The 13,531-nt window shown below is 42.7% G+C and overlaps 1 protein-coding gene across 5 annotated transcripts in view; it reads right to left on the bottom strand.

Moving 5' to 3' along the window:
* Positions 1 to 474: 474 nt before the first annotated feature.
* Positions 475 to 13,531, bottom strand: part of MSANTD2 (Myb/SANT DNA binding domain containing 2) — a 35,275-nt gene continuing 22,218 nt past the window's right edge. The window contains exons 2-5 of one of the 5 annotated variants that reach the window (XR_013959550.1): positions 11,609 to 11,698; positions 7,746 to 7,845; positions 5,915 to 5,975; positions 475 to 1,989 (exon numbers count right to left, since the gene is read on the bottom strand). Coding sequence is in view for 3 of the 5 variants with exons in the window: in XM_080650168.1 (XP_080506294.1) it covers positions 1,137 to 1,989; positions 5,915 to 5,975; positions 7,746 to 8,001 (1,170 nt within the window). In the remaining 2 variants the exon portion in view is untranslated. Of the gene's footprint in view, positions 1,990 to 5,914; positions 5,976 to 7,745; positions 11,699 to 13,531 lie in introns of those variants that run through there. The other 4 variants (XM_080650169.1, XM_080650168.1, XM_080650172.1 and 1 more) reach the window with 4 other exon arrangements.

Raw genomic sequence — 13,531 nt, forward strand, 5'->3', positions numbered from 1 at the left:
TGCCTCCTGCACGCCCCCTACTCGGGATTTAGCCTGCAACCCCGGCATGTGCCCTGATCGGGGATTGAACCGTGACCTTCAGGTTCATGGGCTGAAGCTCAACCACTGAGCCACGCCAGCTGGGCTCGTCTTCCTTTTTTTTTACAGGCACTATGATGGCGCCAATTCTCCACCTGACTCCTTGGGAGAGCTGCCCCTGGTTACTGAGTAGAAAGATGAGGAATGAAAGTCTCTTATACTTTAATGTATTCAGGGTCAGAAGGAATATCCTAGTCGTTTTTTAAAAATACAAAATGCAATGTCCAATGACCTTGGGTACACGCTGACAAGAAATAATGACATTGGGGTGCAGAGAGTGCAAGAAAGTGAAGATCTGCTGTTTGCTCGGTTCATTCTCAGCAGGAAGTCAGAGCACAGCGCCCACTGCCAGCGTGGCCGCACTCTGCTACAGAAAGCTCAACTACTACGCCAAGAGGCCAGGAATTACTTTAATTTTTTTAAAAAAAGTTTAAACGGCAACACAACCGTCAAGTTGGTACATCACAGAAACAAAGGTCTTTGCAGGCAACACTGATTGGGAATAGCAAAACACTTGGCTGGTGAAAAAATGAAACTCTAAATTATATACAATAGTAGCTAAAGGTGATACTGAAAAACAGTCTTATTTACTGTGACTCGAGATTTAACTTGCCATTATCTATTGCTTATTTATTCAGGGTTGTAAATAATACTTATATAGAGACATAGAGATGTGTAAAAATGAAACATTGTGGAAAAAATACAAATTTTCAATTTTATATGAAACTCAAAGTATAAGTTTTGTCCAATATGGAATGTACCTATGTTTGTTTATATTAGGGCTCTAATACCCATTTAAAAATGTTTTGTTTTTTAAAAAAAACAGTCGACCCACCATGCAAGTTCGCTGTAAATCTCATTTGCTCAAAGTGAGCATTTTTAGGTGAGGTCTGTGTTGTTTGCTCAAAGTCTAGTGTGATCCTTTAAAGGTTGTACTGGCCCAGTGGTGGAGAGAGTGTCCGTGGAGAGTCTGATGGCAGCATCTGGATGAGGGACAGTCTGGGTCACGGGAGTGAGAAGGGGGAGGTAAGAGCCCAGATCCTTATGAAGGATGACATTCAGTTGTTAAACTTTAAGCGGTACCCGATGGCTTTTTCCAGGCACTCAACTAAAGAGCCAGCGGAAAGGAAATCCCTCTCGACTTCCACAAACTTGATGTAGATGGATTTGGGGGAGACTCCAGGATCCACAATGCAGTTCTGAGACAAAAACCCATTAATACCAACCCAGTCCTTGCTGAAGGTTTTGGTATTGGCTTGGAAGTGTAAAAACAAGCACTGCTGCAGAGTCCTGACCTCAGCGATCCCGAGGTAGCAATAGGTGATCCGGGTGGGTTCTATTTCTACCTGTAACGAGGCTGGTGCAGAAAGGGTTTCCAGGTCAACCCTGCCCTCCTTTCCTGGGTCCAGGGAACTCTGCTCCATGTGGGGGGAGGAGGGCCTCTTCAGACATTCTTCATAGCCAATGGCATACAGGCCTGGGCTCTTGGGAATGCCTCCTGGCAATAAATACTGAACGACGTTGCCACCAGTTGGTTTGGAGTGGGCAATGGGGATCCAGTCAATTTCCATGTGCAGCTCCAGGCACCTGGCCTCACTAATAGTGATCTCTAAGAATTTGTAGTAAACGTTCTTCCAGTTCATTTTCTGCACGCGGGTCATGATGATCCGCCCCTCGGGCTTCTCGGAGTTGAAGTACTCCCGGAGTCGTTTGCCGAGGGGCACCTGGGAGCTGATCTCAGCATAATGGTAGCGGATATCCTCTTTCCAACGGGTGTTATAGCCGATCCCGAAGATGGCCAGTTTATTAGAAAGATGAAGCCTTGAAAAGTCCGTCCAGCTCTGAAACAGTTCCCATTTCAACTGCACGGATTCCAAAATCTGGACGATATTCTGCATGATGTCTCTCTTCCTAGAAAGAGAAACAAAAATCAGATTCCTCAGGGGTCTGGATGAGCATTGTCCATCAGCACTTCCCGCAATGATGGAAATATTCCCTATCTGTGCTGTCCACTATGCTAGCATCAGCACTCAGAATGTGGCCAGTGTGAGTGAGGTACTTTTCATTATAATGTGAAATTACGGTTCAATGAACACATGTGATTAGTAGCTTCCACATGGGTCAGGGCAGGTTTAGATAACCATAGTATAAAATCTGAGAACATTCTCCCCTAGGAAGTTTCTAGGAATGAATGATAAGCTACCTTCCATTACTTAGATAGGCTGGCTCTATTAACCTTAGCAACTATTGATATGTAAGACCCTAGGACAGTGGTTGGCAAACTAATTAGTCAACAGAGCCAAATATCAACAGTACAACGACTGAAATTTCTTTTGAGACCCAATTTTTTTAAACTTAAACTTCTTCTAACGCCACTTCTTCAAAATAGACTCGCCCAGGCCGTGGTATTTTGTGGAAGAGCCACGCTCAAGGGGCCAAAGAGCCGCATGTGGCTCGTGAGCCGCAGTTTGCCGACCACGGCCCTAGGACTTCAGAACCCAAGGATCATGAATTGTTTTAAGTGGCTATTATAATGGGCATGAAGGCCTTCAGACTTAATCAAGAGCAAGTGAAAAAATCTGTCTCCAGAAAGGTATCCACCTTGAGAACATTATGCTAAGTGAAGTAAGTCAGTCAGAAAAAGCTAAGAACCCTTGATTTCACTCATATGTGGGATATAAAACTGGAACTCGTGAACACAAACAGCCGTATGTTGGCTGCCAGAGGGAAGAGGGTGGGAGTCCTAATACAAGGAGAGAGGAGAAGATTTGGCTTTGCGTGGTGGGCACACGGTGCAATATACGGATTTTGTAACGTAGAACCCACACCTGACACCTATATGCTCATGTTGAACAGTGTCATCCCAATAAGTCAACCAAAGAGAACGGTATACAGTATCATTTAAAATAATGAACATCTTAATTTCAAAGTTGGAAGTTCTGAAAGTGCAATCATTTTGGCCGATACATGCTTGCAAAAAGAAAATGACATTTTCTTCTATTTGTAGAAGAAATTCATTACCTCTTCCAAACTGAAAAGAAATGTTAGTTCAACACAGATTTAAGATCTGAGAATTCAGATGTAGAAGATCCATATTAGGCTTAGCTTTTAAGAGATAAAAATTTAAGATAATGAGCCCTGGTTGGGTGGCTCAGTTGGTTGTAGTGTCATCCTGTACACCAAAAGGTGATGGGTTCCATTCACAGTTAGGGCACAAACCTACATTTAGAGTTCAATCCCCAGTTGGGGCATGTACGGGAAGCAACCAATTGATCTCTCTCTCTCTCTCTCTCTCTCTCTCTCTCTCTCTCTCACTCTCTCTTTCCTCCTTCTCTAAAATCAATAAAAGAACATGTCCTTGAGTGAGGATTTAAAAAAATTCAAGATAATGAATTGAGACTGTTCTAGAAAATATTTTATAAAGGGAAAAAAAAGTAAAGAAATTTTGATTTGGATGAGTAACAGCATTATGACAGAAAAGGCAGGGAATTCTTTCTGCATATGCTGCTGAACTCATATAACTGTAACTGATATCCCATGATTCATATATATGTGGGGATATGCAATTACAAGTTTGCTTCTCAGGTATGGCAAATCTTTGATACTGGAAGACTGAAGTTTGTTAAATATTAACTTAACAACCAACTATTACCCTCTACAACAATTATAGACTTAAGCTACAAAAATACTCAACTAACTACGCATGTACCATCAAATGTATGCAATGAAGAGGGTGTACATGCCAGTTTATTAGCTTCTTGAGAGGAGACAGACCCTGGAAACTTCCTATTAAATTCTCAAATCTTCCAGGGGAAAAGCTTTCGTTAACACTGAGGGATCGCCCATGCAGTCATTCTCAGTCTGACCTCTTACTCTCCTTGACTTTCTTTGCGAGATGACAAAGATGTGACATATTTTGCTATCAGCTGCTTCTTGAGGCCAAATACTGCCCTGGATTCTCCTCCACCCTCCAGGGTGCCTTGAGAGCTTCTCAAGCGTCAGAGTGGCCATCAAGATTAAATCACTGTGTTCCTGGGAACTTGTCCCTCTTCTCCGAGGACACAAAGGCACTTGGCCACTTTTCTAATATTTATAATGTGCTACTTGTGAGGTTAAGATATAGGACCATGTTTCTCCATGGGTCAATGCTTTAAAAAAACACCCCCCCAAAAAACTTATTTCAGAGCCACCATCCTTCCTTGTCCTCTTTTGAAATATTCTTTAAAATATATCTTTACTGATTTCAGAAAGGAAGGGAGATGAAGAGAGAGACAGAAACATCAATGATCAGAGAGAATCAATGATTGGCTGCCTTCTTCTGCACACCCCACATTGGGGATCAAGCCCACAACCCAGGCATGTGCCCTGCCCAGGAACAAAACCATGACCTTCTGGTTCATGGGTTGATACTCAACCACTGAGCCACACCGGCTGGGCCTCTTTTGAAATATTTTACTGATCTCAAGAAGGACTAGGCTAAGGAGTTGGGATGGAAGGCAAAGACTTTTGTCTGTTCGCTGATGTATCCCAATGCCTGACCTACAGAAGGTACTTGATACATATGTTGAACAAATGAGCAGAATAGGTGACTCTTCCTCATGGATGAAGGATGGTATTTTACTACAGGTTATGTCAGCTAGTTCAGGCGGATGCCACCTGCAACACACAGAGAAAGAAATCCAACGCCCAAATGAATGATTTTACTCCGCACTATCACAGGCCTAAATCATCAGCAGGGAACAGCGCTGAGGAAACGGTTGCACTGGAAGATAAACTGCCTGCTGGGAAGCCCTCAAAGCCCTCGCCCTGAGAGTGGAAGCCTGGAGAAGAGGCAGCCAGGCTGAATGTTTCTGCAGAGCCTGCTCAGTTTCTTGCCCTGCTGATCAGCCCGCAGCTCCCTGAGCTGAAGACTCAGATCGACTCCTCGGAGCTATGGGACACAATGAGAACGAGACCCAGTTGTTGAAACGGTCCTTGAGAACTGTCACATTTCCTGATTTTTAAAATCTCAATCATAGGAAAAGTTCGGTGGTTTGGGGTTGGTGACCCCAATACTGTGAAGTTAAGTTCATCCCCAGTTACACCAACCGGGCTTCCTCTGCAGGTCCCGAGTGGCTAAAGGGAGAGATGGGACATCGTAGTGAAAGACACGATGGCCTCTTTGGAGAACAGGGCTCTGAAGGTCTGGACTGGTGGCCTCATTTTATAAAATACTCATCAAAGTTACCCTTCCTTTGGGGTATTCTGATGTCATAATTTTACTTTATTTTAAATGTATTTTTATTGATTTCAGAGAGAGAGGGAGAGCTAGAAACTTCAACGATGAGAGAGAATCATTGATGAAGTGCCTCCTGCTCGCCCCCCACTGGGGATCGAGTCCACAACCTGGGCATATGCCCTGCCTGGGAATCGAGCTGTGACCTCCTGGTTCTTAGGTCGACATTTAACCACTGAGCCATGCCAGCCAGGCAAGAGCGTGCTTTTTGATTCCCAAAATGTAATATAAGAAATTTACGTGTCCTCTAGCCCTCCTATCATTTTGCCTAACATCAGATAAACTCGGGGTCCTGCGACTCATCTTTCCATCTTAGTAAAACATCCAGGTGTCCAGATCCACACACAGGCAAACACCACAAACAGGCTTCTTTTCATGTAACATATTTACTTCTTCTTGTTGTATGTAAAACTCGCACCACTCTTAGATTAACCACTGGAAAGCTTAAGCTAAGGGGGAGGAAGAATGACCAGCATGCCTCCTCAGTGAGATGGCGGAGGAAGCACCTTCCCATTCAACCGAGATGCATACACTTTGTAGAGAAGGAAAGCGTCTACTTACTGTGCTTCTTCAGAAGACTCTTGTTTTATTTTTAATGTTCTCTTTGTGACAGGTATTTCATCTGAAAGGCAAAGTTTTGGAAACAAGTTATATTCTCCTAAGTGGTGGCATACATTTATGTAAATAAGTAGCTATATGTTTACTGTTCATCCACACATCCCAATTCGAGGACTTGATTCTAGTCTCAAACGGCTGCCCAATGCCAGATTTATAAATATAACTCTTTTATAATGAGATGCATACATTTATATGCAAGATCAGAAACCAGCTCTACAAGTATAAAATTCTTCAAGGTCACCAGTAGATTTCTAGCTGGGAGCTTAAAGCTTAATTTCTCTGCAAACATGATTTGTAAAGGAACAAGAATGAAAATAATTCTGCGAGATTTAGATTTTCTATGTAGGTTTTACAGAGGAATTATTTCCCCAATATCAGGATCCACATATTCCACATGTTATTTTTTTTTCCTAAAGATTTGGGTGACTTAAATCTCTCTAGCAAAACCAGAGTTATGGGATGTCAAAGTAATTCAGACCTCATTACTGTTTTGAAGTGAAGAGATAGTAATCGCTTAGCATCTGCCCTGTTTATTCTTCCAATCTTTCTTTTTAAAGAATAACTGATTGATTTTGAGAGAGAGAGGAAGGAAGAGGGAGAAAGAGAGAAACATTGATGTGAGAGCACAACATCAATGGGCTGCCTCCTGCACACCCCCCACCAGGGACTGAGGCCATACTGGGCATGTGCCCTCACCGGCAATCCAACCAGCAACCTCGTGGTGCATGGGACGATGCTCAACCAAGCCACACAGGCCAGGGCTTATTCTTCCAATCTTAAAGTCTCTCTCTTAAATTGTGTTAGTCCTACAGTTATAAGCCTCTTTCTTGTCTCCCTCTCTCTTCCAATATTTGAGATTAAACAAACAAACAAAAAACAGCATTCATAAGAAACACTAGCATTTAATACTGTTTCTTTTGAATTAGCATCAGGGATGATGATCGAGTAATGCTAATTATCTTGAGCTGGAGAAGTACACCGATAGTGCCAATCCTACTATACTCTCTCACTGGGGAGTAAGAGCATTTACTTGTGAGTGAGTACTCATCACACAGCTCGCTATTAAGCTACAATGGTTGCAGCAGAAACGTGATTAGGACTTCCACATCATGAAAATCAAAACTGGAGCATTTACTACAAAAAGCAACTTACATATACCCTCTTAATTAGGCCACACAAGCTCAGCTTTGATGGCCAGGGGTTTCATTTCCATTCTGAACGTTAAGACTGTGGTAAATCATTTCAGCTGTTGTTGGAATCCTTTGTGAAATGTGAAGGAATATGACTGCTGATAAAGCTCAAATATGAGCCCTTTTTAAGATAAATCGAGGCTTCCCTTCATATTTTGTTCAGACCGAAGTCTGGGAGGGGACCATTTCCAAATCACAAACAGAAAAGGAAAAAAGATAGTTCCTCTATAGCAGCTGAGCCAAGAGCCAGTTCTCGTGGCAGTCACCACAGAACTAAGAGGTGCAGGATACTCCAAACTGCATAGGACTCTGTCACCAAGCTTCCTGTGTAGCTCAGAGTGAGGAATTCCTCTGTGGATTTAGGATGTTTGCTGGCACCCAAATCACCAAATGACCAGCACCAAGCACGAGCTGGTGGTTTAAGGCTAAATCGAGGCCGCCCAAAGTGCCCCAGATAAAGGGGCTACATGCCTTGTGCTGCCAGTAGGACAGTACCAGTCCCGGTGCACATATAAAGGTACACACACACACACACACACACACACACACACACAGACGAGTAGCAGATACGTCGGCTTTCTTACCCAATTCCTGATCTGTGGGGTAGCCATGGAGATCCTGACTGTGGTTTCCCCAGTCCTCCTGTGAATACTCCTCCATAGTGCTGCCATCTGACTCCAGCTCCTGGTACAAGCCACTACTGTTAATAAGTACAGGCTGGCAGGGCTGAGCATCCCATCCTCCCTGACCAAACACCTGTTCCAACTGTTCAAATGTGTAACTGCTCTTTCTTTTCCCAACACCATGTTCTTTCACCCGACTGTAACACCTGCGAAGGGTCTAAGACACAAAGTCTTTTGTTATTCCTTTAAAGCTGTCCTTCCTCTTCCAGGTACGGACCACAGATATTAATTACTATTAGACAGACACAGACAGACAAACACAGACACATTGTTACAGGAATGCTAGATTTCAAATTCATTATTATATTAGAAAAAAAATACTAATTTAGCATTTACTCAAACATGTTATCATTCAAACAATTACTTTGCAATTAATTATCCATTAAACAAGAATCATTACAACATTATTGCATGTACCCCATACACATATTTTTATACCCCCTCCCCCACTTAAAAAGAATAAGGAAAAAAAAAAAAAAAGAAAACAAGAAATACCAGCCAGCCAATAGGATGCACACCTGCCACAGAAGAGATAGAGCTGCTTTGGGGCCAGAATTGGGAAAAAGTGAGGGAGGGAGGACAGAAAGGAGAGTTCCCTGAAGCAAAGAATATTACCTTCCTTACTCTTAAGAAGGAATACAGGGTAAAAACAACCCCCTAAGTGAATCGACTAGTGAACCACATTACTCAGATAGTCCATATTCCTCACTAACTCACTCTGTCTTTGGGGAAGTTGCTAAAATTTAAGAGAGGTCAAATCAATAATGCTACCGATTCCCAGTCTCAAACATCAATTATCAGGAAACAATATACCTACATCTAAAAATTAGCCAGTAAGACTAGTCTATTCTATCAATTCAAACGGCCAGCCAAACAAACCAACAAATGAAGCCGCTAATTTCCTTTTCTGGGGGAAAGTGAGGTAGAGGGGTGTTATTTCATTTATCTTTCTGCCTTTTAACGCACAGCATATAAATATCATTCTGCAAGTCCACATATAAAACCTGGATGACTTTATTATCTTACACAGCCCTTCCATTTTCTTCATGGTCTTCTAGGGCATAGTTCGTATTATTAGCTCAGTTTCCTTAGTTGAACAATATTGCAAAAGCTAAATCAAAGACTTAGTCCCAGCTTCCAAATTTAGTTTAGTTGTTCTCAGTCTCTATCCCATCTCTGCCTCCATGTTCCTTCTACTTGACTGGGTTTCACTCTGAGAGTTTCCTTGAGACAAGGAAACTCTGGTGGCTCCCAAATACTTTCTAACACGCCTGCGCAAAGCTGTTCACCTCAGACTTCCGTACGTGCACTTGCCAGACTATAACTGTCTCCTAAATGTGAGATGACGTCCCATAAGCCAACACATCACCTGTTCTCACCAAACTAAAACAACTCAGAAACCTTTACAGAACCTCCATGAAAGTTCAGTGTCTCTAAATCGCAGCTGACAAACCACAAGACACTCTAAGATACTTTGCAGATCTTCTCTTGATGCCAGAAACCCAGATGGGCAGAAGGAATAAGAAGAGCATGACACTCAGGACGATATTCCTCAGACACAGACAGAGTGGTGGTCAGCATCGCCCTGTCCCCAAACCAGCCAGCCTGCCCCTGCATGAGCACCTTCCTCCCTCTTCCTCTCTCCAGATCTCTTCTGGTGCCTCCACTGATGCCTCAGAGAACTGAGGTTTCTCTTCATAAAGGACGGTCACAGTACGCAGCTCACACTCTCTAAGAGCACAAGTGAACTGGGGGAGTGTCACGGGCAGCCCTTCAGGGGAAGGAGACAGATGCCTCACAGAGCTCCGTGGATTCTCTGCTCTCTCCCCCGTGCTCTCTGCCCTCCTGGCAGACACTGGACCTGGAATTGCAAACATCTCCTGCCAATTTATTTTTATCTCACAATGTCTAGTGGCTGCCTCCAAGAACACCCCAACCACGCTTTTTGACTCCTCGAGGACCGTACATGGAGAGTCCCAGCCGTGTCCCTTTCACCCTCCAGGGCCATAAATGGATGTGGGAACCGTGCCACCACCGCCTGGCTGTCTGAGAAAAGCACCCAGCACAAGAAAGGGGCCAGTTGGCTGTCACTGAGGGTTAGTTCCGAAGCCGGGAAACACAACCGATGTGCCTTTGAAGAAAGGGGCCACACTGATCAAGCTGTGACGTGGGCATAAACAAAGCACCGATTGCTGACCCTCTGGTGGGAAACCACAGGGAAGAGTCACTTTCTTTGAAACCACCAACGTGAGCTTACATTCACTGTGTGTCGGTGAATAAGAAAACCAGCCATATCTAATGGTCTTAGACATGGAAGCACAGTCAGATGCTGCATTTTACTGTAGATGGCTTGCTTTGTGGTGTACTTGTGAAATACACTTTCATAGTTAATATGCTGGTATGTAAAACGTCTACTAGGGTCTGAAGGAAAAATGCTTGGTGATCCTCAATCGTTATGATAAAATTTGATGTACTGAAATGTTAAAAAGATTTCCAAATTGATTTTAACTCTCAAAAACATAAATACATATGAGGTATCGTCTAGGTTCAGCAAAGATGACAGATCTAAGGAGAAGCTGTTGAAATAGGGCATAGAAAAAAAAAAGAGCTCTAACTTCAGCTTGACTGCTACTGTAAGAAACCGGAGGGACTTAGAAATGAATCAAGAGGGACACATGGAGGTGTCCTCACCAATTCTTAGCTCCCATAAATCAGACAGGTTACACCTTCCACACTCTCATGGTTAACCAAAGCATGCACTTAAACAACTGTGTCTGGAGTCCTACACAGACCAGCTTAAACACCTACTCTAAATCTAAAGTTAAGACAGTGCTCCAGAATCTAGAAAAAACAAAGTCTCGCCCCCATTTCTGACAGCTGCACCAGACCCAGCGAGAACCTCGAGTTAGCTTTTCCTGGAGAGCCAGTTCCTGTTTCCTGCTCAGAACAATCCATCGCCTTGCTTCCCTTCCTTCTTCCTTTACCTCACTCCTCTGAGAAATTTATAGTGATTTAAGTTCTATTTTTTTAAAGCTCTAGCATTGAAAAACACACAACAACAATGAATATCTTAGGGGGGAAAGAATTTGCTTAAAATTATTAAAGACCATTCTATTCACAATTAAGAAGAACGCTTTCCTTGTTGTTAGAAATTTCCATGGTAAACAAGCCTCCGGGCCCCTCCCTGGGGAAGAGCTGTGAGATACAGGGCATCTTGAATGAGGCCACAGGGATGGAGGTCAGGAGGAGTTAAGGAAACCTGAACAGAGGCCCGAGAGTGTAGGTAACAACCTGAGTCGGTGGTCAAATCAAAGGACTTCCCAGGTATTTGATGGGCAGCAATGCCAGGCGAATGCTTACTAAATCCCCCGTGCCCACTGAACCATGACCACAGGAGGAAAAGAACCAGAGAAAAGACTTGAAAGGCGTCCCATTACCAAAGCAGGGAGACAAATAAGAAGGCTGACAACCGACAATTTATAGACAGAGGGAAAGTGTTGCCCAGGTTTAAGATTAGACTGAAAAGAAACGAGAGAATAAAGATGACATTCATTGTGGATGAATGTAAGGGGAGTCTACGGGGGTGGGGGGAGGGCAGGTAAACGAAGGCAGGGATTGGAGATGGGCGGGGTTGGGGGTTTAACGCAGCAATGCAGAGAAAGACCCAGGGTTACAGTACACGGAACATCAAATACAGTGCACAATGCAGCTATCTTGCCAAAGTAAGTAAATCCAGTATTGGGTTGTATAAGCAGAGGAATCACATGTAAGCTATGAAGGTGGCTCTTCCTCTCTATTCAGCACCGGTGAGGCCACAGCTGGAGCACAGCATTCAGTTCTGGGCATCGAACCAGCTACAAGAGAGGGAAATTGTAGAGTTCAGAAAAGGGCAAATAATATAACGAAAGGCTTGGAAAATAAGATCTGTGAGTAGGGTCAGTGGTTTCATCAGAGCCCTTTCTGCCGTCACAGAAGCTACTTTGGGGCTACAGATAACGTTTCTTTTGCCTCAGGGCCCTCCAATTCCTCCTTTGACTGTCAGGAAGCGGGAAGAATTGAATTCTTCCATGGTATGGCAAGGTCGGAAGCAAGCTATGCCAAGCGTATGGGCATATGCCAACTAATTCTGCTACTGGCTCAATCGTTTTCTCAAAATGTACCCCATTTCATTCGATCATAAAGTAAGCACCATGACAAAACCACTGTTCTAACAGAACTGACTGCGGGTGGGACGCCATACAACAAGGAGGGAGAGCAATGGGCACAATAGCCATATAAACGTATTGTGTAGTCTGAGATGTCAGATGAAAACTCAAGTCCAACTGTGCGAGGACAGCTTGGTTATAACAGCAGGAAACAATGTTAAAAGAAAAAACAAGCGGTGAAACAGATTTCCAAATGTAGCTGCCAAACTGGCCATTCTAGAAACGGGTTACATCGTTTACCTTAACACTCTGCCAACTAACTATGACACATTTGACGTCCTTTTAACCCAGCAGATTAAATAAGAATACACTTACTGTATTTGCAAACAAAGTCTTAAAAATCATGTTATATTCCACCGGAAATGGGGGATATTACTGGGAGTAAGTCTCCAGTGACTGATTATAAAAGTGTTGAGAACAATTCCTCTACCTACGCAGATGTGTATTTTGAAGCAAAAAAAGTCTTTGTGAAACAGATCTATCTTCTTCCTTTAAACTTAATTACTTTATTGTAACTAGTAACTCTTAGTTAATTGAGGGAAAAAACAACAACACTGAGTTCATTCAAAATCTTTAAGACTCAAAATTTATTTAATTAGTTTTATTTTCTGACTGTGAGTACAAAGGCAGGAAAGGGAAAAAACCTGAAAGTAAAGAAACATTTCTGTGCACAGTAAGAGGGATATTAAGAATATAGTATGAATTTCTATAGCCAGCTATCTATCTATCTATCTATCTATCTATCTATCTATCATCTATCTATTGAGATGTACCTAATGGTTAGGGCATCATCTAAGGCAAAATCCATCCATCTGGGGCCAGCAGAACTTTCCTCTATTTTCTTAGGATTTTATACATTAAAACCTGGCAAACTGACTTGCCAAATCATCTAAATCTTTTAAAACCAATCAAACACCCCTTCCCCCAAAAAAAGCACACCCACAAAAATACAGTTTTTGTTTCACACTCCCATAGTTCTTAGGGAAATATAGGACGTTTTGGCAAATGAAAGATCTATTCTTAAATTTTCCTTTTCCTTTTCCTCTCCAGAGCAGAGTCTTAACTGTTTTGAGTCATGGATTTCCTCCCCAGAAAAAACACAAACAAGACAATTTCAAGGGGAACATGGACTCTGTGAAGAGCCCATACAAGGACCTCGTGTTAAAAAACTGCTCTGTACCATGTGCTGGTTTCCTCCCTAAAAGAATGTAACAGGAAGTAGCCAGAAATCCTAAGATAAGGTTGATTTCATTCAAGTCTTGCATTTTACAAGAGATTCTAAGAATTGGGACATCCAGTTTAAGTACAATTTACCCATCCAACTCACTATTCTGCTCATTTAGTTAGATAAAGCACCATTAATATTTCCTTTAAGAGGTAAAGTGGCCAAATTCCCCTGTTTCTTAAAAGAAGCATACAAGGTTATCAACTTACTCTTTAAGAAAATATAGCACTTTTTCTATTTCCTGGGAAAGAAATCTT

The sequence above is a fragment of the Plecotus auritus genome, assembly GCF_963455305.1.
Source record: "Plecotus auritus genome assembly, chromosome: 13".
Classification (NCBI taxonomy): Eukaryota; Metazoa; Chordata; class Mammalia; order Chiroptera; family Vespertilionidae; genus Plecotus; species Plecotus auritus.